Source organism: Carassius gibelio, chromosome B12, assembly GCF_023724105.1.
Source record: "Carassius gibelio isolate Cgi1373 ecotype wild population from Czech Republic chromosome B12, carGib1.2-hapl.c, whole genome shotgun sequence".
NCBI classification, from domain to species: domain Eukaryota; kingdom Metazoa; phylum Chordata; class Actinopteri; order Cypriniformes; family Cyprinidae; genus Carassius; species Carassius gibelio.
In genome coordinates this window covers 9648957-9667868 of record NC_068407.1, presented here as the reverse complement: position 1 = coordinate 9667868, position 18912 = coordinate 9648957, and the positions used below count along the sequence as shown (strand labels likewise).

Genomic DNA, 18912 nt, shown 5'->3' with positions numbered 1-18912 from the left:
CATTTCCGTCACACGCTTGAGGTATTTGGCCAATTACAATGCACTGGAAAGCTGGGCAATCGTAGCTCACTGCGCTTTTTAGAACTTTTGTTAAAGAAAATTTACATGTTTCATAAAAGGTGGAGCAGAGAGGAGAAACAAAATGGTACGGGTATGTGGAAAATAATGTTTTTATTTTTTATTTTTTTACCTTAAACCACGTCAACACATTGCATTACACTAAATACACTAAATTGTCTTTTTTAGCAACGTCATATGACCCCTTTAAATAGAGCTTTTTTGAGCATGAGAGACTATTTTCAAAAACATTGTAAATAATAAAAAACATATTAACCCCAAACATTTAAACGGTAGTGTATTTGATAGTGCTGGACCTTTTATTGATAGCTCTGTTACTGTAATCCATAGTCTGGTGCCCAATCTAACTGAACTTTCTTTCCAGGTGAAATACTTGTCTAGTTTCTAAACACTCTTTGTTTATATTTCCAGTCCCAACATCCATAGTAAGTGGGCCTGGAATTGTAAAGATTGTTGTACGCCAAGCACCAAGTAAAGAAGGAGGGTCAATCCCAACTCTGGCTGTGCCTCCTTCTCCTCGTCCTGCTCCTCCTCAATCGGTCACCCTTCACCCACATGGCACTCCAAGCCCTGTTCTTAGAGCGCCCACTGCTTCACAGCCCCCACAACGACCTCCAGTTTATGCTGCTCCACCCCGAACTGTTGCTTCCTCCCAGACTCCACCTACTCGCCCTGTATTGAGAGTAATACAGGGGCCAGCACCACCACCACCAGCCCCAGAACCACCACCACCGCCCCCAGAACCACCAGGTAAGTTGAGCCCAGATGTGATTTTGAGAGTTTATATGACAGAAGTTCAAGCTAAATATTAAACAAAAAGAATATCAAGTAGAATAATCATGCTTTCAATACTTTGTTCTTTTCAGTAACAAAGGCAAATTCATCATCAGTGCGTGAGGACCGTGGTAAAGATGTGATTACTTTACGCATGAGCACTTCTAAGCCTGCATCCTCATCTCAGAGCAGTGGGTCAACATCTCAGCGTCCCCGTGTTCAACCGCCACCTCCACCACGTTCCCCCTTCTACATGGTAATAAATAGAGTGTGAATCTTAAATTGATTTATTCATTCATAAACTCAGAACTATGCATAACACTGTTTAAATCTCAGTTTAATCATCTGACAGCCTAAATCAGAGGGTATAACATTTTGCAAACAGACATGCCTATTAACATAAGAATCAGTACCGTTTTTTTCGGACTATAAGTCGCACCTAAGTATTAGTCGCATCAGTCCAAAAATACGTCATGATGAGGAAAAAAACATATATAAGTCAGACTGGACTATAAGTCGCATTTATTTAGAACCAAGAGAAAACATTACCGTCTACAGCCGCGAGAGGGTGCTCTATGTCTTCAGTGTAGACTACACGAGAGCTGAGCACAATAGAGCGCCCTCTCGCGGCTGTAGACGGTAATGTTTTCTATTGGTTCATTTCTCTCGGTTCATGTCAAATTAATTTTGATAAATAAGTTGCACCTGACTATATGACGCAGGACCAGCCAAACTATGAAAAAAAGTCTGACTTATAGTCCGGAAAAACGGTAACTACATCATAGTGCATTTAGGTCAGAGGAAATAACGTATTTGCACAGTATTTTTACTTTCATTTTAGTATATCCATTCCTGATGTCCTATTAGATGTTTGTCTGTGTCTGCCATTCACATATTTGGTACTTTGGTTTTGACAGTCGTGGCTTGCAGACAGCCGAAGGGATCAGCGAGACAACCGGATCTCTCAAATCATGCGCATCAATGATCTACACTGCAGTGCAAAGCCCGTGTATGGTCGTGAGGTGCTGGACTTTCTAACCTTCCTCCCAGGCCCTTGTCCATCTCCTGCACGTCCTGTTATAAACAATTGGAGTTACTCAGGTTATAGCTCCTGCCTCACTGCTCAATCACACCATACCAGTAGCTTCCTGGAAAAGAGCCAAGCCCTGAAGGAAGTCATTCACAACTCAGAGGAGAGGCTTCGATTTCTCTATGATGTCATTGACAGGTAAAGCTTAAACTTTAATTTAGAATGGAATATATAAAATAATTGCTACTGAATATATAATAGTGTCACATTTAAATGGATGCTCTCGTTCCACAGGTTCACTTTTGTCATTCCTCCAGTGGAAGCAAAGCCTATCACCATGCATACCTGCCATCCACCTCCCTCCCTCAGATACCAGCAAGGCAATTTCTCCTCTGTTCTTTCTTCCCGTCTTTCCCTACATACTCATATGCTCCATCGCATCCAGTGTAACATGAGGACACATTTCCCTGACTTGAGGCTAATTCAGTATGACTGTGGTAAGTACTGTAATCCCAGTGCAGTGTGCATCTAGGGATTTCATTTTTATTAGATTTCCCATGTTTATACATCATAAACATTTATGTAGTAATAAAAATACTAAATAAATAGATTAGACCATTTTATGGCTGTTTATTTGTGTGCAGGTAAGCTGCAGACACTCCACCTCCTGCTTAGGAAATTGAAGGCAGAAACGCACAGAGTCCTCATTTTCACTCAGATGACACGTATGCTGGATATACTTGAGCAGTTCCTCAACTACCATGGGCACATCTACCTTCGGTTGGATGGAAGTACACATGTAGAACAAAGACAGGTGAAATAATATTCCCAGTGCTGTAGTGGAATCCAGTAAAAATGTTTTTGTATCTCAGTTGTGACATAATTTTTAATGTTTTCTTCTTTTCAGGCTTTGATGGAGCGATTCAATGCAGACCGTCGCATATTCTGCTTCATCTTGTCCACCCGCAGTGGAGGGGTTGGTGTTAACTTGACTGGGGCTGATACAGTGGTGTTCTATGACAGTGATTGGAACCCAACCATGGATGCCCAAGCTCAAGACCGGTGCCACAGAATTGGACAGACGAGAGATGTTCACATCTATAGGTAAAGAAAACACTTAAAAAAAAAAATTATTTTACATTTAGGGCCAATTGTTGTAAATTTTTCAATTAAATGATTGACATTGTACAGATAATGGGAGCACATTGACAAATAAAATATTTGTTTAGGCTTATCAGTGAACGCACAGTTGAAGAAAATATTTTGAAAAAAGCCAATCAAAAGAGGATGTTGGGAGATATGGCAATTGAAGGGGGAAACTTTACCACTGCCTTTTTCAAGCAGGTATGGCTTATTTTGAAAAAATGTTCATTGTAAAATCTTAGCCTGGATTAAATTATGGAAGGGTTGATTCCCCCACTGTTTCGTTCCACAGCAAACTATAAGGGAGTTGTTTGATGTGTCAGAGGAAGAGAAGAAAGAGGCTGAATTGAGTGCACCTCAGTCAGATGATGATGAGTCCATAAATAAACAACAAACCACTATTTTGGAACAGGTAATTTTGAATATATCCATTTGGAGTATTGCATGTGTCTATTTGTTTGCAAGGAATTTGTTCCATTTTTTACAAACCTCTGAACATTTTATTTCAATGTGTTCTTAAAACTAGGCCCTGTGTCGTGCTGAGGATGAAGAGGATATAGTGGCTGCATCTCAAGCCAAGGCTGAGCAGGTGGCTGAACTTGCAGAGTTTAATGAAAATATCCCTCTGGATGATGGTGACAGCAGAGACCAGGAAGAGGAAGAGCTCTCCAAGGCTGAGCAGGAAATTGCTGCCTTAGTTGAACAGGTAGTCATTATATTTATGCTTGTCTTCATATAATGTTTAATTAGAATGTTGTTTTCAGTCAAAGCATCGCTTAAACCTTTTTTTTTTTTTTTTTATCATAATGTACCTTTTTTAACTACATTTCAATTGTCTCTGTTCTTAACAGCTCACTCCCATAGAGCGATACGCTATGAATTTCCTTGAGGCTTCCCTTGAAGATATTTGTAAAGAAGAGCTAAAGCAGGCAGAGGTAACCATTAAACCAGTAACCAAGCTTTGATTACTTTCTGGTAGAATAAACCTTTAGCATTTATACCCACAACATCACCTATGACTTTACAGGAGCAGGTTGAGGCTGCAAGGAAAGGATTAGATCAGGCAAAGGAAGAAGGATTGAAACTGCATCAGTCATCCGACAGTGACAAAGAGGATTCCATACCTCCCAATACTGAGGAACCTACTCCAAACCGTCGCCCTCGCAAACACAAAGAGAAAGGTGCTCCTTCTACAAGGGTCAGTGGCAGGCTCAGAGGGACACCTGCTGATGAAATATCCCTAACCCAGCAATCCCCAGAGAGAGGCAGGCGGGGGGAATGGATGAACTCTGAACGCAGTATGGGCCAAACCCCTGGGGCAGCGCAAAAGTCACCCCAACACAGAGAAGTGCCTGAGAAACTTCGGAGTGGTCCAAAAGTGCAAGGGACAACCAAAGAATCTGTGTCCCTCACATCATCAGAAAACCAGACAGTTCAAACCAACCCGCAGCTCTCAGATTCAACAACTTTGTCCACTGTTATGCAGGGTTCAGACCCAAAAATTAGATATGTGCCATCCCCTCACCACCAGCCCATCTCCCCATCAAGCTCTGTGCCTTCAGCTGCTGCATCTCCTGCAATGGACAAAAACTCTAGTGGCCACCAGTCCTCCTCCTCTACTGCATGCAGAGAGGACAATGACGAACAAGGGGGAGAGGCAATGTCTGAAATTATACAGTGTAGTAGTAGAGACAGGAGAACCTCTGTGTCATCAGACTCCATCTGTTCTCCTGAAAATCACTCTGAACAGGATGGTCAGCTCCCTCTTTCTCCTACTCTGGCATCACCTAACTCTCGCTCACCACGAAAGCGGCAGTCAGCTGAAAGGGAAATCCTCAAAGGACTTCCTGAAGATTCTCCATCAGCCAAGGTCCTTCGAAAGCTTCCAGGTCGTCTGGTCACAGTGGTGGAGGAGAAAGAGCCCAAACGGAGACGGAGGGGCTTGAGTGGAAGTGGAGGAGCGCACACTGAGGGTTCATCAGAGGAAACTGAACACGCCGAGCCAGTTCCTGACCCAGGCTCTCAAATGTCTGATGGAGGAAGTCAAACTCTTAAGGACTCTCCTCCCAAATCAGTGCCCACATCCTTAGCTTCTTCCCCACCACCACCAACACAAGAGCAGGATCAGACCTCATCTCCATTACATAGTAGCCCAGGGAGAGGGCACCCCCCCTGTTCCCCAACACACCATTCTCCAGATATGCCTGTCCTACGAAACTTACCAGTACGCCGAAGGCTTAAGACAGAGTCTCGAATGGCTGCACAGTTAGGAGAGCAATTTGTAGGACGAGGTAGAGGGGTGGATCGGAAATCTGCTTTATCACCAAAGAAACCAGAATTAAATTCAGACAAGGATAGTGCTGCTCCAAATGACTCAATGAAGCGCAAAAGGGGCAGACCGCCTAAAACACCTCCACAGGCACTAGAGCTGCCAGAAGACAAGACGCCAGTAACCCAGAAAACGAATATTGAGCGGAGTCTCTCTTATTCACCAAAACGGAAAAGAGGTCGTCCCCGTAAAGATTCTACCACAACTACAAGCTCATCCCCATCTTCTCCTTCTACATGTGCTCCTTCCTCTAATGAACCTAATTTGTCAAGGTCCAATGTTATGCCTGAGACTTTGCCTGCTGTCAGTAACACTTCACCAATAAGCTCTCCACTCAACCCCACTTCACTCTCAAATGCTGCTGAAGTATCGTCATCACCTAAACAAGATTCTGAAACCAATCAAAAAACTACATCTATTTTACTGTCCTCAATGCATACAGACTCTCAAAATATGTCATTGTCTACATCAGAACTTGGTGACTCACATGGTAAAACTCACACCATTCTGAACCCCCTAATTGCATGCAGTGACTCTAACACCAATATACTTGAAACTTTATCACACAACACTTCTGCAGCAGCAATCTCTCAGACTTGTACAGCTTATTCCCCTACACTACATCCACCAAGTCCTATCAGAGAGCCTCCTATATGTAATGTCTCCATCTATGAAGAGGAACTTGCCTATACACCTGTACTTTTTGAGACCAGTGAAATTACACCATCTACAGAACCTTCAAATGTCTTGGTGACTGCTGTAGAAACCAAGGAAGATTCACTCACAGAAAAAGATCAGTTGCAGTACTCCAATACATTAACTCAAGTCACTTCACAACCCTTACAAAGAACCATTACAACTGAAGACTCTCCACAAACCTCTTTAGAACACATGTGCAATATAGCTGCATCTCCTTCTCCCACTCATCAGTCATCCACCCAGCCTTCTCCTTCACCTGCTTTGACTTCTGGGATAAAGCAAGAATCATCTTCATCTAAATCGGAGGTACCAGAACCTTCAGTGACACTGACTGTGTTAACAGTCCAACAATCCACACCAACGTCTGATCAAACTTCTGTTCGTCCCTCACAAACTCAAACTACAGACATCGAAGCAGCAACATATTCAGCTCATGTATCTCCCAAAATGTCCTCAATGTCTTTACAATCTCTGTCCACCACTGATCAGATAACAACAGATTATTTTTCCACATCCAGTACAGATGTAGATTCTTCTCAGTCCAAAAACATGCCAGTGGAGACCATGGCTGATAATCATGGAGGCCAACATTCACCCAAGAAGGTGGTTGTGACTGAGGATACAGAGAAAATGGAAATAGACAGTCTTGCTGAGGATATTGTGAGAGAAAAAGACAGCATCTTCTCTCAGCTAAAGAGAGGGAAATTGGATAGTTTGCCAAAGGAACGGACACCTGGAGCCTCAGGAGTTGCCTCATCAAATTCACATATCGAGTACCATGATGAGCCTAAGAGTGATGGCCCTGATAAGCCATCAGAAGGGGAGTCAAAAGAGGAGAGAGAGACCAAAACTTCTGCCAAGAAACGAAGCATCAGTAGGCAAAGCAGCCAGGAGTCAGTCCGTTCCTCTTCCCCATCTTCTGTATCCTCCTGTGGTACAAGATCATCCCGGTCCAAAAAGGCTGGAGAGAGTAGGAGGTCTGCAAAAAGGAAACGGGAAGATATAAAGTATGAAAAAGAGATAACTGAAGAAGAGTCTGACAGAAAACACCAGTCCAACTCTTCCTCATCTTCAGACTCTGAGGACTCTAATAGCATAACAAGATGTTTGACAAGATCAGCTCAAAAGAAGTTGGAGAAAGATGGCATGATTGCTAAAAATGACGAGAGCAGCAAGAGGGAAATGGGGAGGTCAGACAAGAAGGGTAAAACCACCAATAATACCACAGAAGGAGAGTCCAGTGGAGAAACGTGTTCAAGAGTAACCCGGAAATCTGCAGGCCCACAACCCAATACTGTAGCCTCCCCTGAACCTGAGGTACTAGGCAAACGCTGCTCAGCCCTTAATGCTGCCGCCAAGCTCTTGGCAATGAGGGGAAGAGGACCAGACACACCCAGTCCCAGAAGTAAGACAGCAGCAAAACAAAGCAAACCGCTGTCCTCTGAAAAAAGCAGTAAACCCAAGGGGAAAACAGGACGGGACTCTCCCAAGATGTCTAACAGCAAAGCAGGGAGTGGCAGGCAAACCCCCATTCAGGCAACTGAATCACCACAGTCCTCTTCTTCTGCTCGATCAACTCGGCAGCGACCGGGCAGCCTTGTTCCCCCTTTGGAAACAGAAAGAATTAAAAAAGAAGAAAAGAAAAGGGCATCTGATCAGAAGGAAGAAGGTGAAGATGAAAACAGAGAGACCAGGTCTACAGGAGGTCATAGTGTCTGCAGTAGTATAAGCAGCGAAAGAGGAGCAGGTAGCAGTAGAAGTCGGAGTAGCAGCAACAGCAGCCAGCGCACACACAGTTTGAGCTCACAGAGTACAGAGCCAACCCGCTCCCATTCCAGGGCAGCATCCTCTGGTAGTGATACAGAGAGAGGCAAAAGTGTTCGGCGTAAGCATGATGGAAGGGGAGGCAGGGAGAGCAGGAAAGAAAAGAGGTCCCAGAAGCAGGACAAAACTGAACTGAGTGCTGGATCCAGCGACGGGACTCCAGACAGGGTTCTTAGGAGTGTAGCTGCTTTGGCAGCTGCTCAGGCACGTACTCCAGCTAGCAACACACGTTCTTCATCCACCCAAAACCGGCACTCCAAGACGTGAAGTTATCTTTAGGTTTCAACATGGAGTGAGACAACAACTTCAGCGAGGAGCAAATGCAGATTTTTTTTTTTTTTTTTTTGGAGGAAAGTGGATCAGTTATATTTAAATGCCATGATTTAGCTGAATGAGAGAAGACGAGAGAAGAGAGATCTGTTGCACATTGTGATTAGATCTGACCTCGCCTTTGTCCTCTCAGCTATCTTAAGTCAAGCCATTTATAATGTGGAACGGTTCTGTAGATGCAGGAAACTGATGAAGATTTGGTCACCTATTTAAAAATGCTGTAATAATTTGAGTTAAAACCTGGAAAACATTTTACCCTTCCACAAAGACTTTGGAGCTTCAAAGTAGCTGGGCAAGAGGCAAGATTTATTATTTGTTCACACTATGTACTGTAATCATAAAGACTGAAAGACTGGAAATACTATGTGAAGTGTGTGTTAAAAGATTGGTTGCATAGATTGTACACTTTTTACAGAGTTTACTAGTGCTGCAAATGGTATTGATGAGGAAGAAATTCATTAATGCTACATTGAAATTATTTAGTGGGGATTGTACAATTGTAAAGTTTTTAGAATGCTGCATTGTGGATAATGTTTGTCAGCTGTTTTGACTATTGTTTGTTTCAAGTCAGTTGATAAATTATGAAAATATCGTCTACATCTTCCAGGGCATGGTGAAGAGGGCAGGTCTTTTTTTTTTCTTTTCTCTCTGAACTATGCTGAAGTTACTATTTGCTTAGATCACCTGTCTTGTGTAATGTTTCAGTCCATTACTTTTAAATTCTGCTTCTGCCTGCTTTTCCCCATTTGCACATCTGAAATGTCCCAGACATTGGAGGTTTGCATTGTGGTTTAGGATTTTTTTTTCTTCTTCTACAGAACATTGACTTGTCAGTACATCTTTACTGGTACCTCATTGCATTTTGTAAGCTCTAAAGTAAGTGTATCTCTTGAGCTTGTGATGAATCTTGAAATTTGCTTGTCATTTGCTTTATAGCAGTACAGAAATGGGAGAAAACAACTTGCTATTTTTCCTCTCTTTCCCAAAGTGTTAGTCATTATGATCATATTTACACATAAATTGTATTCACAAACAGAATCTAAATGAGTTTGATAAAATGAGAGTGCCTGTTGATCCATACAAGGATCCATGTTAAGGTATAGAAGTTTGGTCATCTGTAGTGCTTTGAGTGTAACAAGCTCTTCCATCCTTCATTGTAACAACACCGTTTCTGTTTATGTGCAACCAAAACTGAAATCTCCAGTGAAATTTGCTACTGTCTGCTATTTTTATTCCTGGAGTATTGGTCCTTTTTGTGACTGGACCGATGCTGAGTGGGTAGGCAACACCTGAAAGAACTTCTTAAGAGAAATATCTTATTTTTTTTGCTGAACATTGGCAGACAAGTAAGTTGTAAGATAGCTTTCTTTGCCCTATTTGGACAGAAGGGGGTGGGGGGGGCGGGGGTATATTTAGTAGAATATGGTGATGGTCTTATTTTTATTTTTGATTTGTCTCTATTCTAATTTGTTACATTCCTTATGTTCCCTTGTAATTCCACATTGTTTTACTTGAAAGATGGAAACAAAATGTAAGTTGAATAAAAAGACCAAAAATACACTCGTTTTTGTTGATGTCTTCGTACTTTTTCAAATTTAAGATTACTTGAAGTATGCATTTCTTTATCAACACTGAATGGCTGTTTTATAATGCATGTAAAACCGTGTCCCTTGTGATTTATAAAAATGCAGAATTACCTTGGTCGATTGAGTTAAGGTCCCGCAAGCCAATTTGCCTACTACTTCCTATCAGGTTCCTATTCAAACATTAAAAATTTATCTTTTATACGTTTATGTGGTAACAGTTCATTCATAATCAACAAGACTAGCACATGATTGGTGATATAAAAAAAACTGGCATTATCGGAGTAAGAACCAATAGAGATCAAGCATTTGCGAGTGTGAGGAGGGATTGGACGGCTCTGTGTCCCTGACCTCGTGCTCTCGTTTCGTTTTCAGAGCACTTGGCAACATTGTAAGTATGAGAAAATCCGCTGACACTTCCTCCTCATCGGCCGTGAAAATCCGGGATCCTACCCCCCGCTGAAACCCCTGCTATTTTTGACAAGGACCACAACAGGTGTGCACATTAATTCTACTGAACACATTAAGCTTATTCGCTGGATTTATTTAAGGACATTAGCCAGCTAGCTGGCTAACCTGCTTTTGAAACGCGTTCTGTTGTCATGGCAATTGAACAGGGAAAGTCGTGAACTGACTGGCAACGACAGGGAATCAAGTGCGCCATTATTTTGGTTTAGGCTGGATTTCAACACGGCAAAAAGGTAGCTAAAAAACCCGTTATAAGTAGTTATATAATTATTCAAATAATAAAACATGTTCCAAAAATATCTATAAGTTGTTTTAAAGTGCCTTAGTTACTCTATAATTACTATGTGGGTGTTTCTTCAATGTCACAGTATATTTCACGGTGGAGTCTGAAATAAGTTTGTTTTCTGCTCTCTATTATTCATCTGATAATTCACGTTTTTTATCTTACCTACTTTGTTTTTAATGATTGAGAATTTTGATCTATTTAAGAAACTGTTATAATTAGTAATTTTAAATAGACATCCTTATTAAATTGATTTATTTCATCTTATTACATTGTTGCAGATCCCAATGTAGTGTTACTTCTTTATATATATATAACGTATGCTTGTTTGTTCCACCAACCAGCCACTTTTCTCGTCATGTTTGACAAGTAGGGATTGTCTTTCTTCTCTGATTCTTGCTCGCCTCCTGGCCTTCATTTTCATGTTGATGTATCAGGTTTAGGTCTCCTGTGTTTCTAATAGGTCACTTGATCTCGAGGTTTCAGCATTTCAGTATGTAAGTATATCCAGGTTGGGCCACCCATCACAGAAGAGGCAAATTTGTTCCTTTTTGTCAGGTATTACGTGCCAGAACCCAGACGACAGCTCGCTGTGGGGAGGATGATAGCCTTCCACTGGACAGATAAAGCTAAGTGGACAGGAGAATTTTGTGATCTGACTGCCAGCGCTGCTGCCCTCCTTCTGAAGAGATCACAGGTTACTGTAAGTGGTGAATCAGTTATAAAATGTGTGCATTTTTTTTAAAATGTTATATTTGATCAGGGCTGTCAGAAAGTCATTATGGATTTGTCTTGTAATCTTTAATGGTTCACAGTGAAATGGTTCCATTTCATTTGAGCTCAAGGCCAAGAGGTCATGGTCGGGATCCAGTTCACTAGATCAGAACACAGTTATTTCATGAAGGTCGCTCAGGAGTCTCTCTTCTAACTTGATTTGGACCTCAGTGGTGTTGTTTTTGAAAGATGCATCTCCGTGGTGTTTTTTATAAATGATATACAATTATTTGACCCATTGAAATGGTTAAATACTAAAAGTATGGGTTAGTTGAACTATTAAGTGACAAAACCTCAATCATGTTGTTGATAGGTGGGTACTAATCTGTGTAGAGAAATAGGGATAGAAACATGATGCTAAGCCTTTTGCCCTTTACATGTGCAGACTACAGATAGAGCTGACTGAGTTTCAAATTAATTGGTGTGACATTGCGTAGCAATATTAGATCTTTCAGCTCGTAATTTCTTGAATATGTGTTTCGCTAAATCTAGAAGTTTCTCAGCCCTCGCTCAGTCCTCATCAAACTTTTATGTTTGTTCTCAGAATGGGGACACCGGCGGAGCACTCGGTGAGTGAAACACGCAGGTGTGAGCCTGACCCAGGGGTGGAGGGAGAAGGCTGGGGAAGTGACTCTCATCCAGAGCCCTGTAGCACACCAGTTCCTCTGCCTGCAGTGAACAAGAAGAAAAAGAGAAAGAAGAAGTAAGCCGTTTCTTTGTTATGGTGTTCATATACACTACTAGCATGCGAAAAAATTGTGGGCGGTAAAATTTGGAAAGTATTTTAGAAATTTGTCGCTTGTGCTTATTGAGGTGGCAATTATTTGATCAAAAATGCAGTAAAAATAGTAATACTGTGGAATATTATTACAGTTTAAAAAAAAATTATTTCAGTATATTAAAAAATTTATTCCTTCGATAGTAAATCTGAATTTTCAGCAGCCAGTCACATGATCCTTTAGAAATAATTATAATATGCTGATTTGGTATTCAAGAAACATTTCTTATTATTGTAAATGTTTTTGTTTTTTTTACTGAGATTTTTTTTGTTTTCATGAAAATTGCATTTAATTATCTGAAATTTAATTGCTTTAGTAGTTCATTATATATTCATAATATTTACTGTCATTTTTTATCCATTTAAATTTTAATGTATTCTTGGTGAATAAAATGATTTATTTCTTTGGGGGAAACAACTTTTGAACAGTTAAATAATCACATATTTCTGTAATGTCCACAATAAGGCTCAGTTCGTTAACATATTAGTTCATAAATGATCACAAACTAATAATAAACAACACTTTTACAACATTTATTAATATAGCTTAATGTTCATTTCAACATTTTTAACATTCAAGCTGAATAAAGTATAATGACCGCAACTCGGAATAAATGAATGAATTAGTCAATCAATAATGTGTAATAAAAAAAAAAAATTATTGACAATGAACAGTAGCAGTTTAATAAATGTTGTCAGATTAATAAGTAGATTAATAAATACACAAAAAACCATTGGCTAGATAAATTGAATTGTTGCCATTTAACAAAAACTACATTATAGAGGATAACAAGAGAGCTTTTAGAACACTGCACAGGTCTGTCTCTTTGTCCTCTTCCTGTTTTTCAGATGACTGTGGATAAATCTCACCAACTGTAAATATGAGAGTGGTATGTTTTTGCTGTGTGATTTCAAACTCCAAACATTTGTGGATATTGTCTCAAAATTAACTGTAATATTAAAGTGTTTACTTAACATTGTTAATGCAATGGCATGTTGTGTGTGTGTGTTTTTTTTAAAGTGCGTCGTGCTGCTAACAGATACGGGCTACGAGAAGCTGCTGAAGGAGAAGACTGGACCCTGTTTTGGACCGACTGCTCTGTCTCACTAGACAGGGTCATGGATATGAAACGTTACCAGGTGTTTGCTGCTGAAGTCAATCTTCTCTTGTTTAGTGTCCTGTTCAGTTTCACTCGCTCCCCCTTGGTTAACAAGATGCTTCAATTTCCCCCTCACAGAAAATCAACCATTTTCCTGGCATGAATGAAATCTGCAGGAAGGACCTGCTCGCGCGCAATATGAACCGAATGATGAAACTCTTCCCGAAGGAGTACAACATCTTTCCTCGCACATGGTGCCTCCCCGCAGAGTGAGTCGACTCAACTTCAGTCAGACAGTCTCGTTACAATCTTTCAATGAGCTGAGAAAGAACATTTTAATCTATTCGATGTCCTTTAGTTATAGTGACTTCCAAGCCTACACAAGAGCCAAAAAGCACAAAACGTATATCTGCAAGCCAGACTCAGGTTGCCAAGGTCGTGGAATCTATCTTACCAAGTCCAATAAAGATATTCGGCCAGGAGAAGACATGATTTGCCAGGTGTACGTATCCAAGGTAATGTAATATTCAGAAAGCCATGACACAGGTATAACGGGAAGCACTGGTGTCACAGATTCAAAATAATCAAAGATAACACGTTTCAATTCATTTATTTTATTTGAATCCATCTTTGTTTCTGCAGCCGTTCATCATCGATGGGTTCAAGTTTGACCTGCGCATTTATGTATTAGTGACCAGCTGCGACCCCTTCCGTATCTTCATGTACAATGAGGGACTGGTCCGTTTCTGCACCACTCAATATACTGAGCCCACGGGCAGCAATATGGTGAGGGGCTCTAAAAACAGTAAATGTATGACATTGCGAGAGTTGGGTTTTAGTAATAATTAATATTGTTTAATACGAAAATTGATTGTAGTCAAATATTGACTTCAGACCAGTGGTTCATTTGATTATTTCGTCATGCAACTCTGCAGGAGGATGTTTGCATGCACTTAACAAACTATGCCATCAACAAGCATAGTGAAAACTTTGTACGTGATGAAGATACGGGCAGCAAACGGTAATCTATATGTCCTCGCCCGATTATGATTTTCAGCTATTTCTCTTTAAAACAGCACAGAAAACTTTTTTTTTTTTTTTTATCACCTCCTCATAGGAAACTCTCCAGCTTCAAGAAGCACATGGAAGCCATGAGCTGTGATACTGAGAAGATGTGGACAGACATTGAGGATGTCATCATTAAGACACTAATATCAGCCCACCCCATTCTCAAACACAACTACCACACATGCTTCCCCAACCATGCATCTGGAAGTGCCTGCTTTGAGATCTTGGGATTTGATGTGTTACTGGACCGTCGACTTAAACCTTGGCTTCTTGAGGTATGGCCGGGTTCCTTTTGAGGCTTTGTATCTGAGGCTAAGATCACAGTTTTTGAGGCTTTTTGTTGTAATGTGAATTGCTTCCATTCTAGTTGTGTGCAACCTTTTAAACTGTGTGTTTAGGTCAACCACTCCCCCAGCTTCACCACAGACTCCCGTTTGGACCGGGAGGTGAAAGACAGCCTGCTGTATGACACTCTGGTGCTGATTAACCTGGGGGCATGTGACCGCAGGAAGATCACAGAGGAGGAGAAGCGCCGGGTCAAGGAGAGACTCCAACAGAACCGCTCTAGAGAGGCCAGGTACCACTAAAACCACAGCTGCTTTTTCTTCTCAGAATTACTAGTTTATAACACAATTCTGAACTTTTTTCTCACAATTCAGAGTTTGTAACATCCCGTAATCCAACCTTATAGTGAATTTGGAGAATGGATGGATCTCGCAATTCAAACCTTTTTTTCCTCATTTAAATTGTATATATCGTAATTCTGATGTTTTTTTTTTAATTCACTTGTCTAATTTCATGTATGAAAGGATCTGTCTGTATCTCAAAATCCATAATTTTGGGGGATTTGGGACAAAATAGTGAGGAGCACATTCAGAATTCCAAGAAAATGTCCAAATTGCTTATATAATTGTTTATATCTATAAACCCACAATTCTGAGGTAAAAAAACAATAACACTACTTTGTGAGATGTTAACACAAAATTGAGGTATTAACTTAAAAATTTACAAAATAAATGTAGTGATATAAAAAGTCGCAATTACGCTTTTTTCATGGCAGAAACGGGCTTCCTTACTATTTATATAATGCCTGTGCACTAACCTACATCTTACATAAACCTCTGTGTGTGTTTCGCCTCACAAGGAATGAGGAGCTTCGTCAGTCACAGGCTGCTAGTGTGGAGCAGATGGAGAAATATGAAGCAAAACATATGGGTGGATTCCGGCGGATCTTCCCTCGGGAAGGAGGGGAGAAATATGAAAAGTATTTTCAACACAGCGGTTCTCTCTTCCAGGAGACTGCAGCCTCCAAAGCCAGGGAGGAGTGTGCCAGGTGTGCAACACTGCTGGATGTTTTGCAGAAATACATCAAGCTAATTTCAAACAACAGCCGAAGAAAAAAAAATCTATTCAAAATGTGTGTATCATGCTGTAGGCAGCAGCTCCAGGAGTTGCGTCTGAAGCAGGAGCAGAAAGAACAGGAAAAGAAGGGATCACGTAAGCAGGATCTTCAAGGAGAATCTGCAGGAGAAAGAGCAAAACCAAGAAGAACTCAGCCCCTGCACCAAAACCCAAATTCAGTGAGTCATTCTCTTTAATGTTGCATTGATATAATAATTGTTTGCATTGTGTATTGCAAGTTGACTTGGTTGACTAAACATTCAGTTCTTTTGACCTACCACTAGAGGGCGCCCTGGTGTCGATATTTGAACTCATGAATAACTAATGAATGCCGTATGGTGGGATCTGTTTCTTTAGCTCCCAGCCATGCTAGAGCAGACCACCTTGAGGGGAGAGACACCTGTTGCTCTTGACCTAATAGAGGAAGAGGAGGCAGAGCGAGTCAGTGAACTTCGCCAGCGAGAGACTCTGCTGCTAAACATGGGTGTGGTGAACCAAGTGCGCCAGCTACTTCAAAGTGCCAATCATCTTACTGAACTGATCAACCACTCGCATGAACAAACCAGCTTTCCCTCACACTGCAGACACGATCACAAAGTATGTGAGCAAACACCCCCCCCCCCCCACCCCAAATTTTTTTTGTCATTATTAACTAACCCTTATAATGTTTCAAACCTGTATCATGTTCTTTTTTTAAAAACCCAAAATATTTTTTTTTCAGTTGAATGAATACAGAGTCCAATGCAGTGCTATTTAAGTATTATTTATATACAGAGTTTATTAGTATTTTGAAGTACTTTTCTGTCTTCAATTTAATTTAATTTTATATTTTAGTCATGTTTAATGTGCTTTTATCATTTTGATCCGATTTTGTATTTATTTCAGTTTTAGTTTTGGTCATTTTACCACTTAAACTATTTTCTCAGTTCAAATTTGTGATTTTCATTTCTTTCTTTTTTCCATTGAAGATTTTCATACCGTATTTTCCAGACTATAAGTTGCACTTTTTTTTCATAGTTTGGCTGGTCCTGCGACTTATAGTCAGGTGCGACTTATTTATCAAAATTTATTTGAAATGAACCAAGAAAAATGAACCAATAGAAAACATTACCGTCTCCAGCCGCGAGAGGGCGCTCTATGCTGCTCAGTTCTCCTGTAGTCTACACAGAGCAGCATATAGCGCCCTCTCGTGGCTATAGACAGTAATGTTTTCTCTTGGTTCTAAATAAATTCGAATAATAAGCACAAAAACAGCCAAAACATTCTTCAAAAAAATGTTGTGTTCTGCAGATTCTTCTCTCTCACTGGACAACATTGTAAACTGCCTTAATATAAAATGTTCCTACTTTCTCTGTCCAGCTGGACTCCATTGCAGAGATTTCTTACAGGCAGAAGAATGTCTGCACTATGATGCATCAGCAGATGTCTACAAAAGCCAAGCCCAGCATGCAGTATATACATTCCCAGCCACTGCAAAGCCGAAAGCTGTGGCCCTCTCTAGAACTCGGTCTGCTACAGTCAGTCCAGACCGAACCGGGAGGTCTGAAACACTGTGAGGTGGAAGATATACCTACAGCTTCTGCTCTAATGAAAGCTACTAGTGCTCAGCGGATACCTTTGACAAGTAATTCACTTCTCGAATAGTTTTTTTTTTGGCTCTTGTATCATAAAAAGGAATTATTCATAGAAAATAATACACCTTTATTCGTTCTCTGCTTCACAGTAAATGGATCTTTTGCTTGGCGTCATGGCAGCATGAGTTCCTCTTTGGCTGAGTCGAGAGCGAGAGCGTCGATGCTAGGAGTGCCTCCCCTCATTCTAGGACGACCACAGGTGTTCCGTGACCCAAAATCTCTCTACGTCATTTCCACCCCAGCTCCTCTTGTCCCGAGGCCACACCTCTCCCACGCCCTTCGAAAGGCCCCTCGCAGAGTACCGCCGCAGGACCCAGGACGTGTACAAGCTCAACATAACCAAGTTATTCAAGAAAATTAGTAAGGAGAATACAGACTAAGGAAGGTGTTCAGATGTCAGTAATAAATCTACAATAGAAGGTGAAAAGGTCTGCATTCAACTGTCTTCCGTAGTGAAAATGTGAAATTTGCTGTTTTTAATAAAAAGCCATTCCTCTGTTTTGTCAACTTTAGTTCTGTAATTTGGTTACTGTTAGTCAGGAAACTTTACAACTTGACAATGAAGTATTCTGGTGCCTACTGTAGCCTTTCAGGTTTTATCTTGGTATGCATTCTTAGTTTGTAAGAAGCCATAAGAGAATGATTTTAGTATAAATGAATGTGAATATGCTTTTATTTTACACAGCCTTTGTAAGCTATTTTCATGACTTTTCATGTCATATTGAACCAATATAAATAAAATTTCATTAAATATTTAGTATTTTGTTTATTAGTTCTAACATGCCTATAACACTTAATTGTGTGCTGCTAAACCGATTTGATAGATTTTATTATTAAATATCAGACTTTCTAAATAAAAAAATGAGGATTATTTTCAGCAGGTAATTTGTACTTAATCTCCATTATGTTTCCCAAAATAATTGTTATCCAAAGTGTGTGTTTGGGGTGGGGGGTAGTATTAAAACCTTATAGTATATTATTTTTAAATTAAAAATTAAAACAGATTTTTATTATATTATTATAATTATTATATTATATTATATTATATTATTATAGATTTTTATATAAGGTAGTTACATATTGCTGTAGATAAATATCCCATGTACAGAGCAGTCAGTCAAGTTGAATTTATATAATCATAAATCTACTATAATTTTGTTGTGGTAATTCGATAGTTGTTGTCGTTATATAACAACTATACTAATATAAACAAATTACTTTACCCAATACTGTACTAAGCTTTCTACAACTACACGGTTATATTATATTGAAACATATAAAAACAAATAATACAAATCTAATGAAATTACTATTTTTTTGTTTCCTTAATCGCACGCAAGAGAAAACTGGTTGCAGAGAACGTCCGTGTGAACTTTCTTCTCATCGCTGAACACTCATGAACAGTTTTGCAACATTGTAACCTAATTTTAGAATTAGTTTAAAAAAAATTTAATACTAAAATTTAAATCGTCTTGTAGGACGTATGCTTTCTTTTTGAGACATGGGAGGCCTACGCTTCATTTCGCGTGGCTTGATGTAGGCCTAATAGTGCAGAAAATTAAGGCAGTAAAATCTAATTAGTTGTTCCTCTGGTCGTAAAGTAAATGCGGGAAATG

General features: G+C 40.1%; 2 protein-coding genes across 8 annotated transcripts in view; both read left to right on the top strand.

Annotated features, from left to right (window-relative positions):
* Positions 1-9767, top strand: part of LOC127969321 (helicase SRCAP-like) — a 29660-nt gene extending 19893 nt beyond the window's left edge. For all 6 annotated transcript variants that reach the window (XM_052571182.1, XM_052571185.1, XM_052571186.1 and 3 more), the window contains 11 exons: positions 490-828; positions 945-1108; positions 1770-2080; positions 2177-2379; positions 2527-2696; positions 2790-2986; positions 3112-3226; positions 3318-3437; positions 3552-3731; positions 3877-3960; positions 4053-9767. In XM_052571182.1, coding sequence (XP_052427142.1) covers positions 490-828; positions 945-1108; positions 1770-2080; positions 2177-2379; positions 2527-2696; positions 2790-2986; positions 3112-3226; positions 3318-3437; positions 3552-3731; positions 3877-3960; positions 4053-8144 — 5975 coding nt within the window. In that variant the 3' untranslated portion in view covers positions 8145-9767. The remainder of the gene's footprint in view (positions 1-489; positions 829-944; positions 1109-1769; positions 2081-2176; positions 2380-2526; positions 2697-2789; positions 2987-3111; positions 3227-3317; positions 3438-3551; positions 3732-3876; positions 3961-4052) is intronic.
* A 527-nt stretch (positions 9768-10294) lies between these two features.
* ttll6 (tubulin tyrosine ligase-like family, member 6) lies at positions 10295-18053 on the top strand. 2 transcript variants are annotated; one of them, XM_052570113.1, is made up of 16 exons: positions 10295-10491; positions 11100-11244; positions 11860-12018; positions 12946-12983; positions 13115-13233; positions 13332-13462; positions 13552-13708; positions 13836-13979; positions 14129-14214; positions 14311-14536; positions 14660-14838; positions 15406-15594; positions 15697-15841; positions 16020-16259; positions 17022-17286; positions 17386-18053. In XM_052570113.1, the coding sequence occupies exons 3-16, from the start codon at positions 11861-11863 to the stop codon at positions 17655-17657; spliced, it is 2349 nt and encodes a 782-aa protein (XP_052426073.1). In that variant the 5' UTR covers positions 10295-10491; positions 11100-11244; position 11860; the 3' UTR covers positions 17658-18053. The 2 variants fall into 2 exon arrangements, with proteins under 2 accessions (XP_052426073.1, XP_052426074.1); XM_052570114.1 differs by lacking the exons at positions 10295-10491; positions 11100-11244 and having other exon boundaries at positions 11890-12018; positions 12943-12983.
* The last annotated feature ends 859 nt before the right edge of the window (positions 18054-18912 follow it).